The sequence below is a fragment of the Apus apus genome, chromosome 13, assembly GCF_020740795.1.
Source record: "Apus apus isolate bApuApu2 chromosome 13, bApuApu2.pri.cur, whole genome shotgun sequence".
Lineage (NCBI taxonomy): Eukaryota > Metazoa > Chordata > Aves > Apodiformes > Apodidae > Apus > Apus apus.
Window position 1 is genome coordinate 10906937 of NC_067294.1, and position 23598 is coordinate 10930534.

Sequence of the window (23598 nt, forward strand, 5' to 3'; positions counted from 1 at the left end):
TCATGCCCCAAACTGAAGTTGCCCAAACCAACAACCCCCACGGGCAAACAGCGGGCAGGTGGAGGTGGCCCACTCTGGATCCCCACCCTCCCTGGGGGGATCTGCAGGTGCTGCCGTTGCTGGGGATGCTCGGCACGGATGAGCACCTGGGGCAGATACACAGGGTGTGGGGGGGAACCCGCGGACACCCTCAGGAGTGCAGGGGGGGGATGGAGGGCGGTGGGTGCTGCAGGGCTGCACGGGGGGGGTGTCACCACTACCCATGTGGACAAACTCTCGGCCCGTGCTGGCGGTGGGGACACCTCCCGGTGCCGTGCCGGGCCGTGCCGGTGCTCGGCGCTGCGGTGCACCGAGGGAGGGGCGGAACAAGCGATTGGCCGCTCCGAAGCCGAAACCCGGCCCCGCCGGGCGGCTGCTGCCGGTGACACTTGCCCGCCCGCGCCTCCCGGGGCGGCCGGTGCTGCCTGCGGCTCCGGGACCATGGACCGGCTCAGCGGTAAGGGGGGACGGGACGGGACCGGGACGGGCATCCCCTGGCCCCGCCGTGCCGGGGGTCCCGGGGGGCTGAGGGTCGTGCATCCCTTCCCAACTGAGCGGGTGTGACCTGCCTGAGAGCTCACCATAGCGATGTGAGACCCTCTGCCCAGGGTGCCTTCGCCTCCCACCGGCCCTGCGGCAGGGCCACAGGGACACAAACAGTGCCAGCTGGGCACAAGCTGATGCCAGTTTTCCTTTAGTGGTCAGATGGGTGAAAAGCCAGCGGCTTGTAAGCAAGGCTGTGGGGTGTAAGTGCTCGTTATGGTCGCAGAAAGGGAGGTGGCTGGTGTTTCCAGGTGGAGCTGATCGGATCCAGAGGGTTTTCCCAGCTGGAGAAGATGCCAGTGGTCTTATAAAGCCATGGAGGGCCTGATTTCCACCCTGCTGGGAAGCTGTTGTGTTCCTACATGTGTGATTCCCTCCTGCAGCTTGTGGCGTTGGGCTCACGTAGCTGTTAGGCTTTGATCTGGGATACAAATAAACCTGTCGGGGCTTTGGGCCAACTTTGCAGAGAAGGTCCTGGCTTTGTGCTGGAGCTGGCAGGTCAGTGGATGGGACCAGAGGGAGGTTTTCAGGGGGGTTGCTGCTTGCTGTTGCAAGATGGTGGCTTAAGGCAGCAGAGGAGGAGCAGGTGCTGACATGGTGTAGCATGGGGGTCCTGGCCCTTGACTGGTCCTCAGAGCTGTTGCAGCAGCACCAGCCAAAAATTATAACAAGGGGGCCAGGGACATTGTTCCAGCCCTGCAGATCAGGACCACGCTGAAGTCCCAGGGTGGTTCAGGCAGTGCTGCACCCGCAGCTCCGGGTCAGCACCAGAATGACCCGCGGGGTCAGGAGTTACCATTCCCTTTGTAAAAGGATGGGGTGGTGTTTCCGCAGTGGAAACACGGTATGAAGAGTTTGACTATTGGGCCTCAGCACATGGTGTCAGTGCTGAGAGTAGTGTCAGTGCCCAGCAGCCCAGGAGGGGACAGTGACAGGGACAGCCTTCCCCCATGGCTGTGGCTCACCCTGCCCAGCAGATGGACTGGGGGGCTCTGCTGCTCTGAAGGAGGGGGCTGTTGCAGGAGGGGGAGTGTTATCAAATGACATGTGGTGCCAGAGCTGTTCTCCAAGGTCCCAGAGGACCTCACCGATGGTGAGAGGGGGAAACTGGAGAGTCCTGACTTACCCATTCTCTTGCTGTATGAACTGGTGGGATGCTACCCTGTTTGTATGCCAACCCACATGAAAATCAAACCCAGGACCTCACTGCAAGGAAGGGCAGAGGGTGCCTGGCATGTTGTGGAACATCCTGGAGCATTGTGGAGATGGGCCTGGGCATGGTGTGGCCACTCCAGGATCTGGCCCTGCTGGGGAAGAGCCGCTCTGCTGTTTTATCCCCCTTGCTGGTGCCTTCTATGGTAGTGGCGGCGGTGCCTGCCTGCCTGCTTTCCTTGTAATGAATTGCTGCTGGCACCTGGATGGCTCTTTGTTAATGTAAACCTCCTCCAGACCCTCCTGCTCATCACCCAGAGCCAATGGATCCCTCGGGGGCCTGTGGCTTGCAGAGGGAAGGTGTGGGCATCTTGCCAGGCTCCCTTCCCAAGTGCAGGGGGTGCTGAGTCCATTGGTGTTTGGGAGCTCTGTGCCCCATTCCCAGCCTCTCCCTGCTCCCTGGCAGCCTCTTTCTTCACCTTGAGCTCCACTCAGCCTCTGACTTGCTCTTGCTTTATCATCCACCAGCTTCTTCCTCACTGTCCGTGCTCCAGCCGAGCCTGCTGCCTTTCCCAGCAGGCTGGGCAGCACCTGCTGTAGGACTCAGTTCTACACCAGCACCTAACTTGGGAACTGGTGCTGTGGGCTGTTGGAAGAGTTGTTTCAGGTTGTGCTATGGAGAGGTGTATGTGTGTGTGATTTGGGAGGTAATCACTGCCAGGACCCTTTGCTCTAGCAGGGCTGTGCTCACACATGACTTCTCATTAGTGACTCTTCCCTGACCTTTTGTGTCACCAGAATTTAGGTCCTGCACCAAAGTTATCTGGGGTCTAAATCCAGCAAAGCCGGCGGAGATGTGTCAGGGATAAACTTGGCTCCAGCTTGCCCACAGGAATGGGGAGGCCACAGGGTTGGTGGGAGGGAGCCTGGATCATTCCTGACCTGCTGCCTGCAAGCTGGCGGCAGGAATCCCACCCGCCCTGCGCACGTAGCCCGGTGGAAAGGGATGCAGAGCGGGGTGAGAAACACAGATCGGGGCCAGCTGTTAGCAGGCCAGGCAAGTGCCGAGCTCTCCCCCGCATTGCAGCCATTCCTTCTGGAAACTCAGCTGCCCAGGGCCACCGCCTGTTTATAGCCACCAGCCTGGTTGGACAGGGGCAAAGTGGGGTGGGAGGGTGGCCTCGGGGATGGTGACACCAAGCAAGGCAGCAGGCACTGGAGTTATTTTTACCCTGTATCTTCCAATAGTCTTCCATGTGCACTGCTGACCTGAACTGAGGGAAATGGGTCTTGCTGAAGGTACTGGATCCCTGTGGAAGCCAGACTGGCTGTGCCAGAGGGGCACAGACCTTCCCTGCACATCGTGGGTGCTGGATGCAGGAGAGGGGAAGGAGCGGGCTGGTGCCCTTACTGACTGCTGCTGGGGTAGTGTCTCTTCCAACCAGGGACCCTGGGGACTGTCCTATCTGCCTGGGCTGTCTGGAAAACCTGCCTCTTTCCCATGTTTGCTCTTGACCTGGAAATGCTGCTTTCCGGTGCAAATGTGCTGAGCTGGAGGCTGAGGAACCCTCTGCTCGGGAGCAGCTCCCAGCGCCGATGAGGCTCGACTGCAGCCAGCGGGTGGTTCTCAACCCAGCCCAGGAAAACTTTGTTTAAGGTTTTGAAGAAGTTGTCTCATCCCAAACAGTAGGAAAGCTTTTCAGAGGAGGGCAGGGAGCGAGAACTGGGCTTGACCCAAGATTTGCCTGTTGTTCAGTAGCCAAATAACTTGCTGGGGACAGAAGATAACGATTTAGCAGAGTGGAGGCTTGAAGTGGTTTCTGGCATCCCAGCCTCATGTCCTAACCCCTTAACCCTTCACTAAACCAGTTATTGTCTCATCTGGCACAGCTAAAGCTCTCTCCTGAGGAGCACACACCTTCTCCCACATATAAGGAACCTCCTTGCAGTGAAAATTAATGGCACATCTGTCAGTCCTGTGAAATATCTATTAAATGTCACTCTTCCAGGGCAGCAGCCGGACAGTTTGGTTGGAAACCTCCCAGGGAGCTCTGCATTGTCTCTGCCAGCCCTGCCCCACTGCCATGCAAGCAAGGGGCTGGCACCCCTGCCAGGACACCCATGGGATGAAGAGAGCAGGGAGGGCTCCACGCTGCCACACACAGCCTGCCTTTCCTCACCCTGCCGTGCTAAAAGCGACGGCATTTGGGGCACTCAGGTCCCTCTGCAGTCACTGCACTGACAATCTGCAGCCTCCTCAGTGGGGAAGGTTGAAAATAACTTCTTTGGCACTTCCCCCCAGGCTGCCCCCACAGCACGGCTGCCCCCACCCCTTCCATTTTTTGCTCCTGATATGCCTCCCATCGCATCAAAGGCAGGCTCTTTGGCAGGCAAAGGAAAACACTGACATTTCGTAACCGTTTGGAACAAAAACAGATCTTTGCTTCAAGGAGTTTCCAAGCTCAAAATACTTTATCTTTTTTTTTTTTTTTATCTTTTTTTTTTTTAAGTGGGTTTCATGTGCATGTGATCGTGGAAGCGATAGGAGGGAGCTCTGGGAGACACTGGTATGCTGTGATCACTGGCAATTAGCAGGAGATGTGTAAGAAGCAGCTTGAAGAATGGCTATGGCTTTGGCTTTCTTCTGGGTTTTTTTTTTTTTTAACATTAAACCCACCCAACGTGGTAATGTGGAAACAGCCCCTTCTTGGCTCCTTGTCCAGTGGGTTCAGCCTCCCATTTTCATGTGGTCCCAGTGTCACCTTATGCTTTGGGAAACCGAGGTTGTAAAGGAAGAGCCAGGAATAAAAGTTACATAGAAAAGGTTTGATAGCTGATTTTGTATCTTGGTGTTAAAAGCAGATGTGGTCAATCAGTTCCAGCACTGACAGAACCATCAGTGATACCCAGAGCAGTCTCATCTTCCCCTGTGCTCAAGCTTGTCAGCCTTCCCACCGGGATAAACTGTCCTTCCTGCCTCTGCCCCACATGGGTTAAGTGGGTAGGAAATGCTGGTGGCCTTGCCTCTGCACCTGATGCTCCTGGCAGAGCTGGAGGAGGGAAGGAAACGGAAGGGCTGTTCTCAGCTGAGAAAATACACTTATCCTGCCTTCTCAGGGTCCCAGCCCCCAAACACAGAGACCCTCTGCCATGCTCTGCCTGCCCCAGCCTGGGAACATCGCTTTCCTGCAGGGAGAGGGCTGAGGTGGTTGCTGAGAGGGTCCCAGTCCCCCTGCTGAGCAGGGAGGACTTGTGTCTGGCAGAGCTCCCAAGCTCCTGGGCATTGCTGGGATCAGGGCAGGGATGCTAACACAGGAGGCTGGGTGCTGGACACTTGTCTCTCTCCCCCTCAGCTCTGTGGGGATATTTCCCCCACAGGGGATCTGTGGTTTCTTTTCCCACCACTGCTGAGAAGAGAGGTCTGCATTGTGCAATGTGTCTGAAAGCACTTGGGAAAGCAAAGCTGGATGGTGGCTAATCCACCAGCTCCTTCCTGCAAATCCTGTGCTCTCCCTGCCCACACCCTGCCAGGTGAGGGTCCTGGACCATCCTCTGCTCTTGAAGGTCCTGGTACAACAACCCAGTGTGACTCTTCCTCCTAGAAAGATGTGTCAGCCCTGCTGGCCTCCACACATCTCACTCCTATGGGTCAGGTATTGCATGCAATAGGTGTTTTGGACCATGGCTTTGGAGAAGGGGGATTTATGGGACACAGAGAGCAGCCTTTTGGGATGCAAAGAGCTTTCCACCCCTATCAGGAGTCTGAGGTGTCCATTTTGGAGATTTGGGGGCTGGAGGACCACTGGCCCTGGGCAGTAACGTGGCTGTGCCTGCCTGGGTGCAAGGCAGTGGGAGGACAAAGCCACGGGAGAGCCACCAGCAGCACAGGGGTGCTGAGTCAGCAGGTTTCCCACCGCCGTGCCCGCAATGAGCTGTAATTCCTACTGTCCTGGAGGCTGAGGTTTGGTGGAGTTGAAGGGCTAGGGAGAGGTTGAGAACTTCAGGTTCCCCAGCTCCCAGATAGCAGCAGGCAGGAAGGTGTGACCTGGGGAGGCTTCCCAGTGTCCTGCCTGCCACCAAAGGTGGCCACAGGGGTGGGCAAACTGCTGTGGCACCAGTCCCAGGGCCCCTCCCTGTGCCTGAGGGGAGCCCAGGCCAACCTGCACTGAGGAGTTTGTTTGGAAAAGGCCGACACCAAACTTTTGGTTGGAGGAAACACAGTTTATTCTGGGTTCTGACTAATCCTAACATCTCCCCTCTGCCTGAAGCTTGTTTTTTATACATTAGTCAGCAGGTCTCACCCCTGCCTGAGTATTCCTTTAAAGGGCATCTGAAACCTCTCTTTTTCATTCATTATTTAAACGTGTTCTCCAGCCAGCAGTCTCTGAGCCCTCTGAGCTCCCAGGCTGGCCTGGCAGAGCATCCTGGCACTGAGTTCCTGTACAGAGCCTGGAAGTAGTAAATCTGGTCTATGTGTATTTGCAGAGTTAATTGTGTTGACTGGGCTGAGCTGTGGCTAGAAACAACTTATGCCTGGGGTTAGGAGCCCCCCCCCCCCCGGGGTTCAAGGCAGGGGAGGGGGCTGCCCATGCCCTGCCTGGGGTAAGAGCAGGGGCAGTCAGCAATATCTCACCTGGGTGCTTTTATTTGCTTGACTTGGTGCTGTGCTCAGGCGTGAGGGCGATCCAGGAACCACCCCCTCCTCCTCTGGGATGTGGGCAGCTGGAGCCTCTTCGGGTTAGAAGGCTAAAGTTTGCTTTTGGGGAGCTAAAGCAAACCTCGGCAGTCTTACCCGGGAGGCGGAGACAGGACGGCTGAGCTACCGGCAGCCGGGGGGACAGCTCCAGCAGCCCCTGGAGAAGGACTCCTGCGGCAGTATGAGGCACCAGAGGGTCGTTATCTGCCTGGGTCACGGGAGATGTTTGTGGGTGATTTAATCAGCCTGTTAATTATTACCTGCACCACTTGTGAAGCTGCTCTGCTTCAGTGTGAGCTGCTGTGAGAAAGGAGGTATCCTGCAACCCAACAAGGGCTGCTCTGGCATTTTCTTCCAGGAGTGATGGCAGTTCAGAGAGCCTAGACCCCTCCGATGGTCCCTGGGGAGGTGACACCCCTCCTGAGTCACTGCCCGTGGGGTCTAGTGTGCCAGGTGGAGCAAATGGGGTGAGGGTGCTGCAGCCCTGGGGCATGGCCACAGCCCTGTGTGTGTGGTTGCTGCTGCTGGGGTGCAGATTTTCCACCCACAGCCGTGCTCCAAGTGTGGGCATCACCTGGAGAGCCTCAACCCAGCTTCACTGCCAGGCAGCACCCGTCCCTCTGGGCCATGCTGTGATGGGTGTGCAGCTGGCATGGAGCTCGGTGAGAGGGAACCACCATGATCCCCTTGTTATCCAGTTTCTCCTTTAATCCAGTTCTGTAAAGAAAAGGCTTGACTGGCTCCTCAGCAGAGAGTGATGGTTTCTGCAGTGTGTGAGCTGGCAGGGGGGTGAACACGGGTGATAATCTTTGTTCTTTGCAAGCTCTGTCAGGCTGTAATTACACTTCTCTATTCAGGCCTCCTGTTTTCATGTGTAAAACTGTGGGGTTGGTGTGAAACAGTCTCTCCTCCAGAAAAAAAGTGCATTGGGAGGGAGATGGTTTGAGGTGTTGCTCCTGTGGCCAATTCCCTCGTGTCCAGGCCCTCAGCACTGGGTGGCTACACTGGGCAGAGCACCAGCCCTGGGCATGTGGCACAGCTCTCCTTGCTCTTCTCTGCTTTTTGCGGCTTGGCAAGGGACTCCAAGAAACTGCTTCAGCACAGGGGGCCAGGGTGAAGCAGGAGGGCTTGGAGAGAGTGTGTTTGAGAGCATGGCTGTGGCCCAGGTTGGACTTGGTGTTCAGCTGGTCTGTGCTGAGCTGGGAAAGCGGCTGGGAGCGAGGCTGAGCGATAAGGCTTTCTGCAGAGCTATTTATACCAGGGAGATGAGCTGCTGCTGGCAAAGGCACTGGCCCAGACACAGGACCCTTCACACAAGCACTGCTGAAAGTGGCTGAGCTGGCCATGGCGCTGGGGCCGTGCTGGGAAAGGAATCCCCCACCCAAGCTGCTGTCAGCTTTGGGGTGTGCGTCTGGAGCAGATGGGGCCACAGATGAAGGAGGCTCCGCAGGCACAGCCAAAGCCTTCTTGCTATTTAACCTCTCTGGTTGCTCATCTCCCCCTGTCCCAGGGCTGGAGCAGGACAGAGGGGCCTTGTGAACCCTGCGGGCTCTGTCGTGTAAGAAGAGCAGCCAGTGGGTGACTGTGCTGGGAGGGAGAGCTGGAGGGGGACCTTCTGCCCTCTTGAGCAAGCAGGTTTCAGGTTTATCTCTCAGGATTGATTTTCCAGGGTTATCAGTGAAGGATATTAGTTGCTGTAAGGTCACAAATATGAGATCCATGGGAGATGGGAGTCCTTGCCCTGCCTGCTGCAGCCTGGCTTGGCAGGCTGTGGGGTGTGCTGTGGGGAGGTTGGGAGGTGGCCAGGAGGTGCTGGGAGTTTGGGGGATGGATCAGAAAGTTTGAGCTCACCTTGTGCTCTGCAACGCCCAGGGATGCTGCAGCACCTGAGCTGGGAGCCACTGCAGGAGCAGGAATGGCATTAGCCACGTGGCTAATGTCAAGGGGGTTCATCACAGCAAGGGGTGGGAAGAGGCACTGGCTGGGGCAGTTGGAGAGCGAGGGAGGGTGGGGGGCTCCTGGCCACACCAGAGCCAGCCCCAAGCACTCCAGCTCCTGCTGATATTGCTGGATATGGAGTCAGAGACGCTCCCCTCATCCGCCTCACTCAAGGGGCCCTTGTTTCCAGGGAGGAGATGATTCATGTGCATCCAGTGGCCCCTTAGCAAATCTTCCACTGATACAGGATGTTGCCAGAGCTCAAGTGTGATCATTAATGGTTGGCTTTTCTCTAAAGACCCTTTGGCCTGGAGCACACTAAGTTGCTCTGTAGCTGTACAGGCAGCCACACTGGTAGGAGGAAGTCCTTTCCAGGCTGGTGTTCCTGGCCCCACCAGCCCATCCCCGTCATCCCAGTTTGCCCCACACCCAGCTGGTGATGGCTGTCAGGGATGCCTTGCTCACCCCTGCCACCTCCCTGGGGCTGAGCACCGCCCTTCTCCTGCCTGCTTGGCAGGGCTGTCCTCCTGTCTGCACCAGAGGAGCAGTGGCCTCAGGCAGGGTGCAGGCAGGCAGCAGGCTGTCCTCTTGTCTTCTGCACAAAGGAACAATTCTGGGAGCGTCCTGCCGTCCCTGCCAAGGCACTTCCTCACCGGCTGCTCGCCTCCTCCTCCCCATCGGAAAGGAACCTCCTTGGGAATGAGAACAGGAACTGCCCTGGGAGCTCAGCTAAGAGCTCAGGAGGCCATGGCCTTCCTTAAGGAGCAGTAGCAGGGGAAAGCTGGCCCCACTGGGGTGGGAAGCAGCATGCTGGGGCTGGAGGGGGCTGTCAACACGCACTTAGGGCACCACTGGAGGAGTGACACATCACTGGTGTTGGGGCAGAAGGAGGCTGGGAACAGAAGGCAAGAGTATGGAGGCATGTTCTGGCACCAGGGTGTCTCTTGCAGGTGCTGCAAGCGTCTCCTCCTGCAGTGCTGGGTCTGTGCCACAAGGTGGATGACCTCCCTACAGGGTTCCTCCTGGGACTAGGGCATCTCTGTCACTGGGTGCTGGGGTAGCCCCCAGCTGTGCCCCCTTCCCTGGCCCACACCCCACCTATTTATGGCCTCCCAGAAGCTATAAATGTTTGTTTACTGCCGGTGGCGGCTCCAAGCCGCCCTGTGCAGGCAGGAGAGTGTCCCAGGGCCCTGCCCGCGCCAAAAGGAAGGATTTATTTTTGCTTGGTTTTTATTTTAGCTACAAACAATGGCCGTTACTCCCAGCATCCGATTTCCCCCCGCCCCCCCTCATCCCCTGCCTTCACCTGGCGCGGGAGGAAGCGTGGCCAGGGGCAGGAGGACAGGAGAGCTGTGGCTGCAGGACGGGGGGCCCTGCGCACCTCCCACTGCAGCAGCCTCACAGTGTTATGGTGCTGTGAAACAGCATCTCACCTCCCCAGGGCTCTCTTTCAGGCTGTAGACCAGCTTTGCTTAGGGTGACAACTCCACTTGCATTGTCTTATCTTTCCCCCTGAAAAAGCTGAGTCTGTACACCAGGAAATTCCTGCTTTGGCTTGGCAGGAGCCTCTTCCTCCTCCTCCTCTTCCTTCTCTCTGCAGGTTGCTGGAGCAAGATGTGGTGTTTTGCTCCTGTGACGGAGCTGAGGCTGGGGAGGCATAGATGGCACAGCCTGCAGCTGCAGAGCCCAGACCTTTATCTCCATGCTGCCGAAACAGGTCCCTGAAGGGGGAGAATGCTCATGCTGTCTAAAAATAGAGCTCGCCTGGGTGCAGGGTGGAGAGAGGTGGTGGGGTGCTGGAGGGGATGCAGCTCCTTTGCCAGCATCATGCTTGGTGTTGCTTCTAGGCCAGGCTTTAGCAGCAGAGAAAATACTGCCCTGTTTTCCTGAATGGCAGCAGCATCCTGGTGCTGGTTCCTTGGCTCTCCCTGTCCCAGCAGAGCTGCCCTAAGCCCCCTCTGCCCATCCAACCCCAGTTAGCTAACACTAAAGCCATCTGCTGCTGTGGCTCCCATCTTCTCAGGCTCAGAGACCTCGCTGGCATCTCCCCATCCCATCACAGCAGTGGGACAGGCTGCAAATGTGGAGAGGAGTAAATTTCTGGGAGGAGAGCCTGGCATCGGTCTCTGTCCTGGGATGTTCTTGTCCACATCCTGAGCCCAGCAAAGTGGTGCAATCCCACAGGATTCCTGTTGCAGGAGAAGCCCCAGAAGGCAGCAGCAGGTGGGAGCCATTTGTCAGCACCAGAGGCAGGTGTCAAACCGGAGGTGTACGGTGAGTGAGGCGGTGGCTCAGTGGGCAGGGGACACAAGGTCCCTTTTTGGCTGTGTCAGCTGCTCAGCACCTGTGGCTGCTCTGGTGTCATGCTTCCTTCCCCCTAGGAGCCCTCTGATGTCCTGACACCACCTGTGTCCCTGGGCTCCATGGCTTCATGCCATGGTTAGCAGGGTTGTGCACCCACACCAGTGCAGCGTGGTCAGGGATAGAGGCTGGGCTGGGCTCTGTGCTCACTCCCAACTGCACCCTGACATGCCAGTCCGTGCTCTCCAGGTGACCTTGGGTCAGTCACAGCATCCCCTGCTGCCTTCCACACAGCAACCCTGGAGCAATCTCCCCTTGCTTCCTGCACCCACCCCATTAACCTTCTTTAAGCTGGAAGCCTAATCAGCATAGGAAATTAATTCCTTCCCTCCTCTGCTCCCCCAGGCAGAGGCTCGGCTCAGCAGGCTGTGTGCCCTCCTGGGATCACAGGCCTCTTTGACTACCCCCCGCCCCCGCCCCTTGTATTTTGGAGGATGTTAACAAGGGAGATGGAGGGGACAGCTCAGCTGGGGGAAACAAAGGCGCCTTCAGTGCTCGCCCCGGGCCGCGCTCCGTGCGCCCCGGCTCGGGGCTGCCGCTCGGGGCGTTGCTGATGAGCTCACCCCGCTGCCGTGCCCGGCCGCAAACCCCGCGTCTCGGCCGCTCTGGGTGCTCGTGCACAGCGGGGTCTCCTCACCCCCCTCGCTGCCCCCTCTGTCACTATTAATAGAAGCCCGCTTGCCCTTTTGTGCTCAGCTGGTCCGAAGCCTTGAGACAGGAGGTGGTGGCTGCGATGGGAGATGTCCTGTGCAGGGTAGGGGATGGGGATGCTGGTGAGCACCACAGCCTAGGCTTTGGTGTGCTGTGGGAATGTGCATGGTCCCCATCTCCTCCCTGGGAGCTCATGGCCAGCTGAGAGCCAGCAGAGCTGGGGTGGCAGGAGGATGACTGTCTCCCTAGATGCTTGTAGGTGCTGCATGGATACGGGGGCTTCTTGCTTTTTGTCCCAGCTGCTTCCTTGTTAGTCCCCTGTCCCACCAAGCTCTGCAGGTGAGAATGTCTCACCCAGCCTGGAGACCACCACTACATTGCAGAGCAGGAACCTGTTCCTATCCTGCCCATGCAGCATTCTGCAAACATTCCAAAGAGGATATGTCCCTTTCAATCCCTTCCTGCCTCTGCAGAGGGGCAAGGAGAGGGCTAGGGGAGCTGAGTGCTTACCTTTGGTCATCACACACGAGGCTCTCATGTGACCAGAGCAGGTCCCCACCCTGGGAAGTGTGTGTTGGAGGGGGGCAGCAAGATGAGCATCAGCAGGACCTGGGTCCTGTGGCTGCCTGTCTGCTGCAGTGTGGTTTTCCAACTCAAGGAGCAGAAGCCTCACTCCCCCTCTGGTTGCCCTCTCCTTCCCCATGGGCTGAGGGATGCTGCCAGCTCTCCAGGCTTTCTTGCTCCTTTGGGAGCTGTGCTGAGGCTTCTCCCCCTGCCTTGGAAGCCACCCGTTCTGGTGGGGCCAGTCCACAGGAGATGGACGCTGGCAAAGCTGCTCTTGCTGAAAGGGCAGAGGCTGCTGTTTAGCTTGGCTTTGGGGAGGCAGGAGGAAGCAGAAGGTCTGTGGAGATATAAGCCCATCATCTGGGGTGGCAGGAAGAAGCTTGTGAGCTGCATCCTGCCTCGCGTCCTGGGGAGGTGGTGATTTGGGGCCAGGCATGCTGTCTCCTTGCCTGGGGGCTTCTCTTGGCTGGGCACTGATTTGCATCAACCCACTCGTGCTGGGTTCCCCTTTCAACCTTTGAAACAGCAGATGGTTTTACTGCACTGTCCCTGCTTTGGGCAGCAGTTCCAGCCTGCCTCCCACTGGTCCCAGGAGAGTCTCTCTGTGCTCTGGGCCATGGCTCACAGGGGTGGAAGGTGAGCATCCAAAATCCTGGGTCAAACTTGTAGTAGCCCAGTTTTTGGTGGGTGTCGGGCAGAGTGGATGTGGTGTTTGGATAAGACCCAGCAGAAACTTGTTAAAGAACATGAGTAACGAGGATCCCATCAGCTGCAGCAACACAGCATCCTGCCCTTCCCCTGGGAAATACTCCCCATGCCAGCCCTCACTGCTGCCCAGTTCTGCCCTGGCAGGGCCCTTCCACAGCAGAGCCCAGAGAGGCAGCAGTGGAGACAGGTACAGCCCTGCAGGGTGTCGCCAGGGCATATGCTCTGCCCCCCCTTGCAAGCCATTCCCATCAGTCAGCACATCTGAGCTGCCTCTGTGGTCACCTTTGGCCTCTCCTCCTGTCCCTGGAGACCCAAAGCCAGCTGCATGCCTCCTGAGCTGCACCGCAATGACTTTGGTTGCTGCCAAGAGAAGGGATCTTGCTCACACTTACACTGGAAGAAACTGCAGCACCTTTTTTCACCATTCGTAGCATCCAGAGTGGCAGGTTTGCTGGTGTCCCTGGGCTTGGCCTCTCCAATGCAGGCCATCTCCTGCAGGTGCTTGACCCTGCAGGAGCTACTCTGGATGCCCCTACTGGGCAGATGATGGTCCTGAGTAAAACAAGAGCTTTGGATCCAGCTCAGTTTTGTTTTATCGCGCTCTGAGGAGATAAGGTACAGGTCCTCCTCATCCTTTCCATCCCTGGCCAACACATTTTTCCAAAGCTGTCTGTCAGCTGCTGCCAGCACCATAAATACTGCTGTCAGTGGTTAATTTTCTGTAGCGCTGCTGTGATGCTTCTGGAGCCTTGCTGCTTGGGTAACCCCACAGCTGCAGTGTGCTTTTGCTTTGTCAAAACTAGCCCATGAATCACCGCATCAAAGAGAAGACCCACAATTTTATGTGTTGTGCCTGTGATGGTGATTTGTGGTAAACTCTCAGCTTTTTGCTGGGCTCTCCCTATCTCCTCTGCCTGGTTCTATGTCTGGGCTGATGCTGTGCTCAGGTGCAGCATCCCAGGAGCTGGCAGCTACTGGGATCCCCCACACTGGAAAGCAGATGAGTGTTGGGCTCTGGCGTGGTTCCTCTTTGCCAAGATTTCAGCTGCTCTGACCCTCTCAGCCACCTCTGGGGCTGTGTGTGTTGGACAGAGGTTCAGCCAGCACAGAGCCAGGTGGGGAAAGCTCCTCATGTGCTTCCCAGGGCACCTTTCAGGTGCCTGTGTGGGGCAGGCATTGTCCTTTGGGGCAGTGACTCCATGCCAAGAGTGAGGTGGCCTTAGAGAGGTGTGGATGAGCTGACATGATAGAGGGCAGGAGTGACAGCAGGGCAGAGGAGCTCCTGTTGGTGAGCATGGGGGGAAGGCTCCAGTATGGGGACCCTGTGGATGTGGCAAGAGACTGGGAGGTCACAGGTGGTCTGAGCACAGCAGGAACAGGGTGGGAGGACATCTCCCTGGGTGGTATTGCCAAGTGACTCTGGAGATGGCATCTGGGCTTCCTTCTCTTCCTTTCTTCCTTCCCTCCATTACCTCACAGTGAGGGGGTACCAGCAGCAGTGATACACTGTTGGGCAGACAGAGGTGTGGTTTTATCTGTGTGGAAAAATACGTGTGCTGAGCACTTTGGTAGCAGCCCAGTAGCCCTGTGGAGCTGGTGTTTCCATTCATGGGCTCAGCAGGCTGCGTCCCGGTGTCTGCATGCAGGTGGAAGAGCCTGTGCATGGAAGAAGCATGTGTACATAGCTCTTGTGCTGGGTCAGCTGGGAAAGACTCTCATCCTGAGGTCTTCCACACATTCCAGCCCCTTCTGCTTTGTCTTAACCCCAGCATCCTGACACCACCCTGGCTTACAGGCCTTTTTTGTGCTCCCACAGTGCTGGACCAACTCCTGCCAGAGCTCAGCATCTTGCTCAAGCTGTTGGACCATGAGTACCTGAGTGCCACCACACAGGAGAAGAAGCTGGCTGTCTCCACCATCCTGCAGAAGCTGCAGCCAGCCCCAGGTCTGTGTCCCCTCCCGTCGTGCCTGGTGCCTGTCCTCAGGGGCAGCAGGTGTCCTCAGCAGCTGCCCTGAGCCAAAACCCAGGGCAGGGTTGGCAAAACCACCTGCAGGACAGGCATGAACTGCCTCTGTGCCCAGGGCCCACCACCTGCTCAGCCCCCTTGGAGTGCTTTTTTCCCTGTTTTTGCATCCCAGCTTCTCCCTGCCCGGGGCAGGGGGGCTGGCGTCCGCCCTGCGGTGGCTGCGGGGGGGCTGCTCGCTGCGGAAGAGCTGCTTTGCAGAGGCTTCCTGCCACCACTGCCTGCTGAGCGCGGGATTTTCCACGGGAAGGCCAGGAGGGCCCTGCACCTGGAGCTTCCCAGCCTTCCCACCTTCCTGCCCTTCTGTTGGGGCAGCAGCACCCCTGGGGGCTCCTGCGCTCCCCAGGCGCCTGCTCTAGAGGAGTGCCCTGTGGCATGGTGGGGTGGGCTGGTGTCCTTGGGTCGGTGTTTAAGGGGAGGAGGGGTGGCAGTGCTTGCTGTGGCCACCCAGCCCACCCCTGGCTGAGAACGTCCCCTCACTCCCAGGGAAGGATGTGGACTACATGTACGTCAACACGGCTTCCCTGAGCAATGGCACCAGCTTCGTGGAGTCTCTGTTCGAGGAGTTTGGTATGTGTGGGTGACCCAGGGTGACAGGCCAGCCACCATGCTCAGTGGGTGCAGTGCTGACCCTGGCATCCCTACTGACAGTGGGGGGTCTTGGGGTGCCTGAAGAAGGATGGTGAAAGCTGCATCATCATGTCTGGGGTGGGCACTGTCACCCCAGGTGCTTGATCACACTCCCCTGATGCTGCCTGGGTGCTGTGCAGGGGCTGTGCACACCCCAGCCCAGCTGCATTTGCCAGCAGGGCCCATCTCCCAGCACCTTCCCAGTGAAGGGCCATGGGTGCCTACCTTGGGGGTCTCTGGAGGGCATGGCTGGGTAGCTCTGGGGTTTCCTGCTCTCGTCACCCTCTCCAATTTTTCCCGGGCAGATTGTGACCTGCGGGATCTCCAGGACATGCAGGAGGAGGAGGGGGACAGCGGTGATGGCCTTGGCTTGGAGTTGGCAAGGAGCCAGACAGCAAAACCTGTAAGTGCCCGAATGCCCACCTGTGAGGTCTGCTCTGCACCTGCCTGAGGAGGCGGCTGTGGCTGAGGCTGGAACCCTTCCTGTCCCTTGCTGGGACTCATGACCCTCTCTGCTGCCTGGCTAATGCTGGTGGTGTTTCTGCTATAGGTTCCTGCAGACCCTGCTCCACCTCTGCCCACCACTCCCCCACCTGAGGATTACTACGAGGAAGCCCTGCCCCTGGGCCCTGGCAAGGCTCCCGAGTACATCACCTCCCGCAGTGAGTCCTGCTCCACCCCGGGCTGGCAGGGAGAGAGCCCCACAGGCTTCCCACTGCATCCCCCACCTGCCTGGCCCACCTGGCAAAGCAGGCAGCCCTTGGCAGGAGTGACAGCTTGTCCCAGAGAAGGAAATATCACTGCTCCCACCAGCATCACTCTGGTCCCACTTCCTTCCCATCCTGCTGTGCTGTTATTGCAAGAAGTTGTTAGTTCTGGCTTAAATGGGAAGGGGGTAATGGGGAGAATCTGGAGCCATGGGGGAATGGGTGCTGAGATGCCCTGGGCTGGTGTGCTTTGCTCTACCCTGGCTCACAGGCTCGCTGCTCAGGGCATCCTTGGGGAGAAACCAGGTGTAACAGCCCCAGGTGCTCTCTGCTTCCTCCACAGACAGCTCCAGCCCCCCCAACTCCATCGAGGATGGCTATTACGAGGATGCAGACAGCAACTACCCCATCACCAGGATGAACGGGGAGCAAAAAAACTCCTGTAGGTATCTGGCTGCCCTGGCCAGGGAGGGGAGAGTTCTGGCAAAGTCCAGCCCTGAGGTGGGGGTTTGAGGGCTGGGGGCCGGTGGGGCTAAGGCTGGAGAACCTCTCGTGTGTCAGAGGCTGCTAGGCAAAAAGTGAGGAGTGTGGAGTGCTGTTTGTCATGCAAGCCAGAACCCTCATGCTGCAGAAGGGATGTAATCGGTGCCACGTCTGTCACCAGCAGGGGGAAGAGGTGTCCCTGCCTACACAGCTCTCATGTCCTGCATGAGCTGCCTCTGCCACAGTGGAGGAGAGCCAGGGCAGAGACGCCACTGTGGAGCCCTGCTCCTCCATGCCCCATATGGGAGGTTTGGAGCAGAGGGCCAGCACATGATCCTGTGCAGCAGCTTTCAAAAGTTGAGACTTGTAAAGAAACAAGCCAGCCCAAGGGTTTGGATAGATGCACCTGGGACTGGCATTTGGCCTGCGAGCATCCTGCCTGGTTTGGAAGGGCAATGGAGATGGCTAGGGTCAAAATGCTGCTGTTTTCAGAGGCTGACATGGAGTTGGTCCATCGTGGTGCCCAGCCCAGGCTCTGTGCTGGAGCCCACCGGGCACAGGGAGCCTGGGCAGTGTGTGAGCATGGCTGGCAGGTGGGGCCCAGGGATGCCATCTGGGGTGACTCGCCTGCTTCCTTCCAGACAATGACTCGGATGCGATGAGCAGCAGCTACGAGTCATATGATGAGGAGGAGGAGGAAGGGAAGGCCCAGCAGCTGACACACCAGTGGCCCTCTGAGGAAGCCTCCATGAACCTGGTGAAGGATTGCAGGATTTGTGCCTTCCTGTTGCGCAAGAAGCGCTTTGGACAGTGGGCCAAGCAGCTCACCATCATACGGGACAGCAAACTGCTGGTGAGCCCAGAGCTGGTGGGGAACAGAAACCCACTGGTGGGCTGGGAGGGAGGTTGGGTCCAAGCTGAAGAAAAATTAACACTATCCAAGCCAAGACCTTGCCCCAAGGCTGTGGCTGCCCTGCAGGTCATGTGCAAGGGCTGCCCTGGCTTCCCTTGGAAGCAAACTGAGGGCTCCCCTCTTTTGGAACCCCACAGAGTGAGAGGGCAGCCTGCAGCCCTCTGCCACTGTGGCTGTTGCAGAGACTGAGCCACCTCCATCTGGGCCACCTGAGAGGGACACCAGCTCTGCCTGGCATGGCAGCGGGACAGGCAGATTTCAGCCGAGCACTGAGCAGTTCACTTTGCTTCCCCTAGTGCTACAAAAGCTCCAAGGACCGGCAGCCACACATGGAGGTGCCTCTGAGCACCTGCAATGTCATCTACGTCCCCAAGGACGGGCGGCGCAAGAAGCACGAGCTGCGGTTCTCGCTGCCAGGGGCCGAAGCGCTGGTGCTGGCCGTGCAGAGCAAGGAGCAGGCTGAGGAGTGGCTGAAGGTACCATGACCCCCCATCCCTGCTTCACCCAGGGGGCTGTGGGCTCCCCTTGCTATCCTCCCTGGCTGCAGCTGGGTGGGGGCAGCCCTGGGAAAGGTCTTGCCCAGCTGGAAGGGGAAGGGGGCTTTGCTCCTGTCTCTTATCGGCTGGGGGGGGTGGCCAGCTGCTTCCCAGAGCCTGGGCGTCTCCGGTGCTGATAGCCCCTGTGGGGTGGGGATGTTTGCTCTCCCCCTCCTCTTCCCCATGGCCCTTTCCTGCCTTTGTTCAGGGGCAGGAGGTGGGGGCCGCGGGTGGGAAAGGAGCCTCTGTGCACACCACAGACTCGGCTGTTACCCCAGTCATGGGAGAACAGGGTTATTTTACATGGTTTGGGCAAGCCACGCTGTGCCTGCTGGCAAAACAAGGGGTCTTGGGGGGTCCTGTGTGGCCAAGGCGACTGTGCAGCTTGGCACCCCAGGCCCTCACCTCTGAGATTTCCAAAATCTTTGAGAAAATCTACAAAACTGGTTGCAGTTTTGAAGGGGCCAAGGTGTGTGCAATCCCTCAGGCAAGCTAGTCTTGTGCTCTGAGCAGAAATTGCTGTGCTGTCCTGCAAAGACCAGGACTTCTCTCCCTGAAGTTCAGCCTGGCTCAGGTGGTGAGATGGAAGTGCGTCTGAGCCCCGGAAACTAACCTGGGCCCTCAGGTCTGTTTTGAGTGTCTTCTGGGGGCTGTTTTCACAGGTGATAAAGGAAGCGAGCAGTCCAGCAGCGGGTGGGATGGAAGCCCCCACTTCCCCAGTGATGCCATGCAAGATGGACCTGGATAAGGTGATGGTTTCTAACTGCCCTGATAAGGTGTTGCAGGGGGTTGCCATGGCTGAGTAGCAAATAGGGGGCCAGCAGGAGCACCAAGCTCCTGGTGCTGCTTGAGGGCCTTTCCCATCCTCACAGCAGGTCTGCAGGGCTCATGGGGCTCCTCTGGCGTTAGAGAAACATCCCATCCCGGGGTGGGAGGGACAAAGGGCCAGTAGTGGCCCTCGCTGGGGGCTGCAGAGGGGGATGCTGCTGACAGGGTGCCTGCCCACTCCCCCTGCAGCAGCTGTCTCAGGAGAAGCACACCTCTGACTCGGACAGCGTGGCAGCAGGTGACACCGGCTCCTTGGCAGCCCGCAGAGAGCCTGGCGAGCATGGTAAGTCAGGCAGGCTTCTGTGGGGTGCACCACAGCCAGGGAGCACCCTCTCCTGGCTGGGGGTAATGCCATGATGTGCCCTGGGAGCACACAGCTACCCTGTTCTCTTTCCAGGGAAAGGCAAAAAGAGCGGCTTGGCTGATCTGAAGGGCTCGATGAGCCGGGCAGCGGGCAAGAAGATCACCAGGATTATCAGCTTCTCCAAGAAGAAGCCATCCCCCGAGGACACACAGACCTCCTCCACCGAGGAGGACATCCCCTGCTGCGGTTCGTCTGGGCCAGGGCAGAGACAGGGCTTGGCTTGCACGAGCCTGGGAGTGATGGGAAGCTAGCATCCTTCCCCCCAGCCTGGCTGCATAGGGGGCAGGCAGGGGGGAAGGGGGTGGTGGGGTGGGGACAGGCTCACCAAGATGTTGGAGAGCTGTGACACTCCCTAGGATATGAAATGGTGCCTGGTTCTGGCTCCAGACATTCCCACGGTTTGTGGGGAAGGGGTGAGGGGTGTCCCATGTCCCAGAAAACAGCCTTGGGTGACTGTGTGGCACTGAGCTGGCACCCAGGGTGTCCCAGATGGCTCTCTGTTGGGAGAATGAGGAACAGAAGAACCAAATGAGTAGGGAGCCAGGCCATAATCTCTGGGCAGCCATGCCTTGCTAAAGCCTGCCCACGGGCTGGCTGAGCAGCTGCTGATACCTCCCTCTGCCCTGCCATCCCCCAGGCTACCTCAGCGTCCTGGTTAACCAGTGCTGGAGGGAGCGCTGGTGTCGCCTGAAGGGCAACACCCTCTACTTCCACAAGGACCGCACCGACCTGCGGACCCACGTGAATGCCATCGTCCTCCAGGGCTGTGAGGTGGTCCCAGGGCTGGGTCCCAAACACCCCTTTGCCTTCCGCATCCTTCGCAATGGGCAGGAGGTGGCTGCACTGGAGGTGAGTGGGCAGCAGGGCAGGGCAGGGTGTGTGGTCCTGTCAGGAGGGGGTTCCCAAGCTGGAGGAGAATCTCCTGTGATGGTCACTGCTTGCATGCAAATGGTGCCTTGTTTTCCCCTCCACTGCACATTAAGGAAGCCCAGGGCATTGTTTGGGTGAGCTGGGGGCAGCCATGCAGGTATTTGCAGGCTGGAGGTAGGAAGGAGACTGGCAGGGCTGAAGCAGGCAGGTTGCATGGAGGCAGCTGGGGGTTTGGGACTAGGACATCTCCCACAGGCACCCATGTGCTTTCCCTTGGACCCTCCTAAGCCTCGCACAAGCTTCACGTGAGAGTGCTCTTGTCTGTAGTGAGGCTTTGCATCAGGAGGTAGGAATGAGGGTGAGGGGCCAGGAGCTGGGCATGGACCCTGACCCTTTGTCTCTCCTGGCAGGCAAGCTGCTCTGAAGACCTGGGCCGCTGGCTGGGTCTCCTCTTGGTGGAGACAGGCTCACAGACAGCACCGGAGGCCTTGCACTACGACTACGTGGATGTAGAGACGATTGCCAACATAGTGACAGCAGTGAGGCACTCCTACCTGTAAGGCTGTCCTCCTGGGCTGGGCAGGGGCTGTGCTGGGGGCAGTGTTGGGCTGGGGATGGCAATGCTCAGCCCTGTGTGCTCCCTAGAGAAGGCATGGGCTGGGACATGGTTTGTGCTGTGATCTTGGAGACAACCAGCATCTTAGGGAATGGTGGTTCTTGAAGCAGGGCAGCTTCTCTTGGACAGGATGGAAAGTGGAAAGTATTTAATAGATGCTGATGAAGGATTTAAGGGATACCTGTGGTGGGGTAGGGCAGGGCAGGCTAGGGTCGGGTAGAGTGCTCATGAGTGAAGTTGGGAAAGAAATGCAGGAAGCCCTCTGAAATGGAGGGGCTCACTAGGGGGCTGGCAGGATGTCCTGGAAAAGAAGACCCTATCTCTTCTCCTGCAGGTGGGCCAGCTCCTCCCAGGATCACCGGCCAGACTCCTCCCGTGTGGTGTACAATGATGTTCCCTATGAGAAGGTTCAGGTGAGCACGGCTCAGGAGCTCACCCTCTCCCATCACTGTGACTGGGCTACAGAAGACACCCCAGGGAGCCCTGGCTGGGCTGTGATGGCCCCGCAGGTGTTTCAGCACATGCTCTCCCTCCCATCCTGCTGCAGGCTGAGGAGGAGCCGGGGCGGCCGGCAGGAGCCCAGGTGAAGCGCCACGCCTCCTCCTGCAGCGAGAAGTCACGGCGAGTGGACCCGCAAGTCAAAGTGAAGAGGCACGCATCGAGTGAGTGGGGGCCCTCAGCCACAAACCAAAGCGGGGGGGGACCCTGGCCAGTGCAGGAGGAGACTGTTCCTCCAAAGGTGTCTGCGGCCGGGCTGGGGCTGGCCAGCTCTGGCACACAGCGATGGGTTGTGCTGCACCAGCTCAGGTGGGCTGTGCGTGGCATCGGTGCAGCCAGGGCCAGAGCCTTCATGACGGGCTCTTCTTGTGTGTACAGATGCCAACCAGTACAGGTACGGGAAGAACCGGGCTGAGGAGGATGCCAGGAGATTTCTGACCGAGAAGGAGAAGCTGGAGAAGGAGAAAGCGTCGATCCGCAGTGAGCTGGTGCTGCTGCGGAAAGAGAAGCGAGAGCTGCGGGAAGCCATCAAGGGCAGCACGGGTAGGTCGGTGCCATCCGAGCGCTGCTCAAAGGCACTCGGGGACCGGGGGAAGGCTGCAGAGCCGGGCTGGGGACGCTGGGCAGGCAGTGACCTCGCGGCCGTGAGCCGGGCTGGCTGCAGCACGCCGCTGGGCTGGCAGCCCCGCCTAGCGTCCCCAGCCAGGAGGATGGGTGGCTTGTCCCTGTCCCCGTGGCCTCAAGGCCGGGGGAAGGCGCTGAGCCGGGTGCGCTTGTGCAAGCAGGGACGAAGCTGCAGGAGCTGGAGCAGCGGGTGGCGGTGCTGGAGGAGCAGTGCCGGCAGAAGGAGGAGCACCGCGTTGACCTGGAGCTCAAGCTGTCCGAAGTGAAGGAGCAGCTGAAGCAGTCGCTGGCAGGAGGGCCCGCCCTGGGGCTGGCTGTGACCAGCAAGGCTGAGAATGGGGTATGTGTCCCTTCTTCCCTACTCTGGCAGCTCCAGCTTCCCCCAGCAACCCTGCTTGGGGTGGTCGGGGGAGCAGCATGTGGGGAAGAAGGGACATCCCTGCTACATCAGTTTTGACCTCATGAGAGTTTGTGCTGGTTTTTTTCCTTGGCTGTTCTTGCTCCCTGGGTCTCCTAAATCCTCCTTCTTTCTCATGCTTTTCCACAGGAAGCTACAAACAAGCCAAATGGGAGCTCCTCTGAGCACTTGGTCCCCGTTAACTGTGCAGCTGAACTGAGGAAAAGAAGTCCTTCCATCCTCCCTTCCAACAAAGGAAATGTGCTGCGGAAGGCCAAGGTCCTGCTTCGCTCTCCCTCTTCTTCCCAATCCCATGAGAAATCTCATCCTTTGTCCCTTCCTTGACCATAACGTTTGTAGATCAGGGATACTCCCTACCCCAAAAGCAGCGGGTACTGCCAGAGTCCCCCGTAGCCAGGCTGGCCCAGCTTAGCAACTCACTGCTGGCATGAGCCTGGCTTGCAGGGAGATTTGGAAGGTGCAGGGATAGGTGGGCACTGGGGAGAACATGGCCTGTCTGATGACCAGGGCAGCAGTGACCCCAAGCTCTGAAGATGCTGGGGTGATCCAAAGCCCCCAGAAGGGAGGGGTGCTCTCAAAGGCTCCATGATGTCCAGTGATGTCTCCTCATTGCCTGTATTTTTTTCCTTTCTGTGCAGGAGTGGGAAAAGAAGCAGACTTAAGCCAGGCTGCAGGAATGCCTGCCGAGCCCCTGCTGCACTCTGGGGCTCATGGAGGAGCTACAAGCCCCCTTTCTCCGAGGCACCAGGAGGGTGCTGGGAAGGCATGTGGGGAGAGATGCCCTCCCATGCCCCACCACCGCAGCACCATCTGCCTTGTGGGCAACACTATGAACCATGGGGAAGAGGGTGGGAGGGGGATTTGGGAGGCGGGTGGGGAAGGGGAGTCCTTTATGGATCAGGGCCACGTGCTACTGGGAAGCCCATCTCTGGAGGGAGCCCTAACCTGGGGCCAGGAGTTTGGCTCAAGGTCTGTGTGCCCGTGGTGGTGCAGAAGGAAGGAGAGCCTGTGGTCTGGCGGTCAGTGCTACCCATCAGATGCTGCCATTTATCAGGATCCGTGTGTGCCAGCCTGGGGATGCTGGAGGCCAGGCAAACACTTTCCAAGGAAACCACGGACTCATTGGGGATTTCTGGCTGCCTCAGTGTTGGGGTTCATGAGCTGCTCAGGACTGGATGCTTCAGAGACATCAATTACTTGCCCTGCTTACTGCTCCCTGCTCCACGGGGTGTCATCTCAGGGTTCCTCATGTTTTAAGCTCACTGTGCCTCAAACAAGTGCCCTTGTCCAATATTTCCTTCTTGTCCCTCAGGCATTAAGGGTGAGGGCACACTGGCTTCCCTTGGGAATGAACAAAACTCAAGTGTCAGCAGCTGAAAGAAAATTAACAGTGGATACCTTTCTACGTTGCTAAAGAGTTTAGAAGGGCTGCAAA

At 58.3% G+C, this 23598-nt stretch overlaps 1 protein-coding gene across 2 annotated transcripts; it reads left to right on the plus strand.

Annotated features, from left to right (window-relative positions):
* The first annotated feature begins 445 nt into the window (after positions 1–445).
* AFAP1L1 (actin filament associated protein 1 like 1) lies at positions 446–23006 on the plus strand. Of its 2 annotated transcripts, none has more exons than XM_051631518.1 (19): positions 446–496; positions 14469–14597; positions 15163–15246; positions 15612–15709; positions 15857–15968; positions 16357–16455; positions 17138–17349; positions 17706–17885; positions 18608–18694; positions 18963–19056; positions 19171–19323; positions 19775–19986; positions 20418–20563; positions 20958–21036; positions 21171–21285; positions 21500–21664; positions 21907–22085; positions 22293–22421; positions 22802–23006. In XM_051631518.1, the coding sequence occupies exons 1-19, from the start codon at positions 481–483 to the stop codon at positions 22823–22825; spliced, it is 2313 nt and encodes a 770-aa protein (XP_051487478.1). In that variant the 5' UTR covers positions 446–480; the 3' UTR covers positions 22826–23006. The 2 variants fall into 2 exon arrangements, with proteins under 2 accessions (XP_051487478.1, XP_051487479.1); XM_051631519.1 differs by having other exon boundaries at positions 18966–19056.
* The last annotated feature ends 592 nt before the right edge of the window (positions 23007–23598 follow it).

Bases quoted from the DNA above. Each gene is read 5' to 3' on its own strand.
- AFAP1L1 (XM_051631518.1), top strand. The intron at 20,564-20,957 runs GTAAGGCTGTCC...CTTCTCCTGCAG, and splicing joins GCAGTGAGGCACTCCTACCT to GTGGGCCAGCTCCTCCCAGG. The intron at 22,086-22,292 runs GTATGTGTCCCT...GCTTTTCCACAG, and splicing joins CCAGCAAGGCTGAGAATGGG to GAAGCTACAAACAAGCCAAA.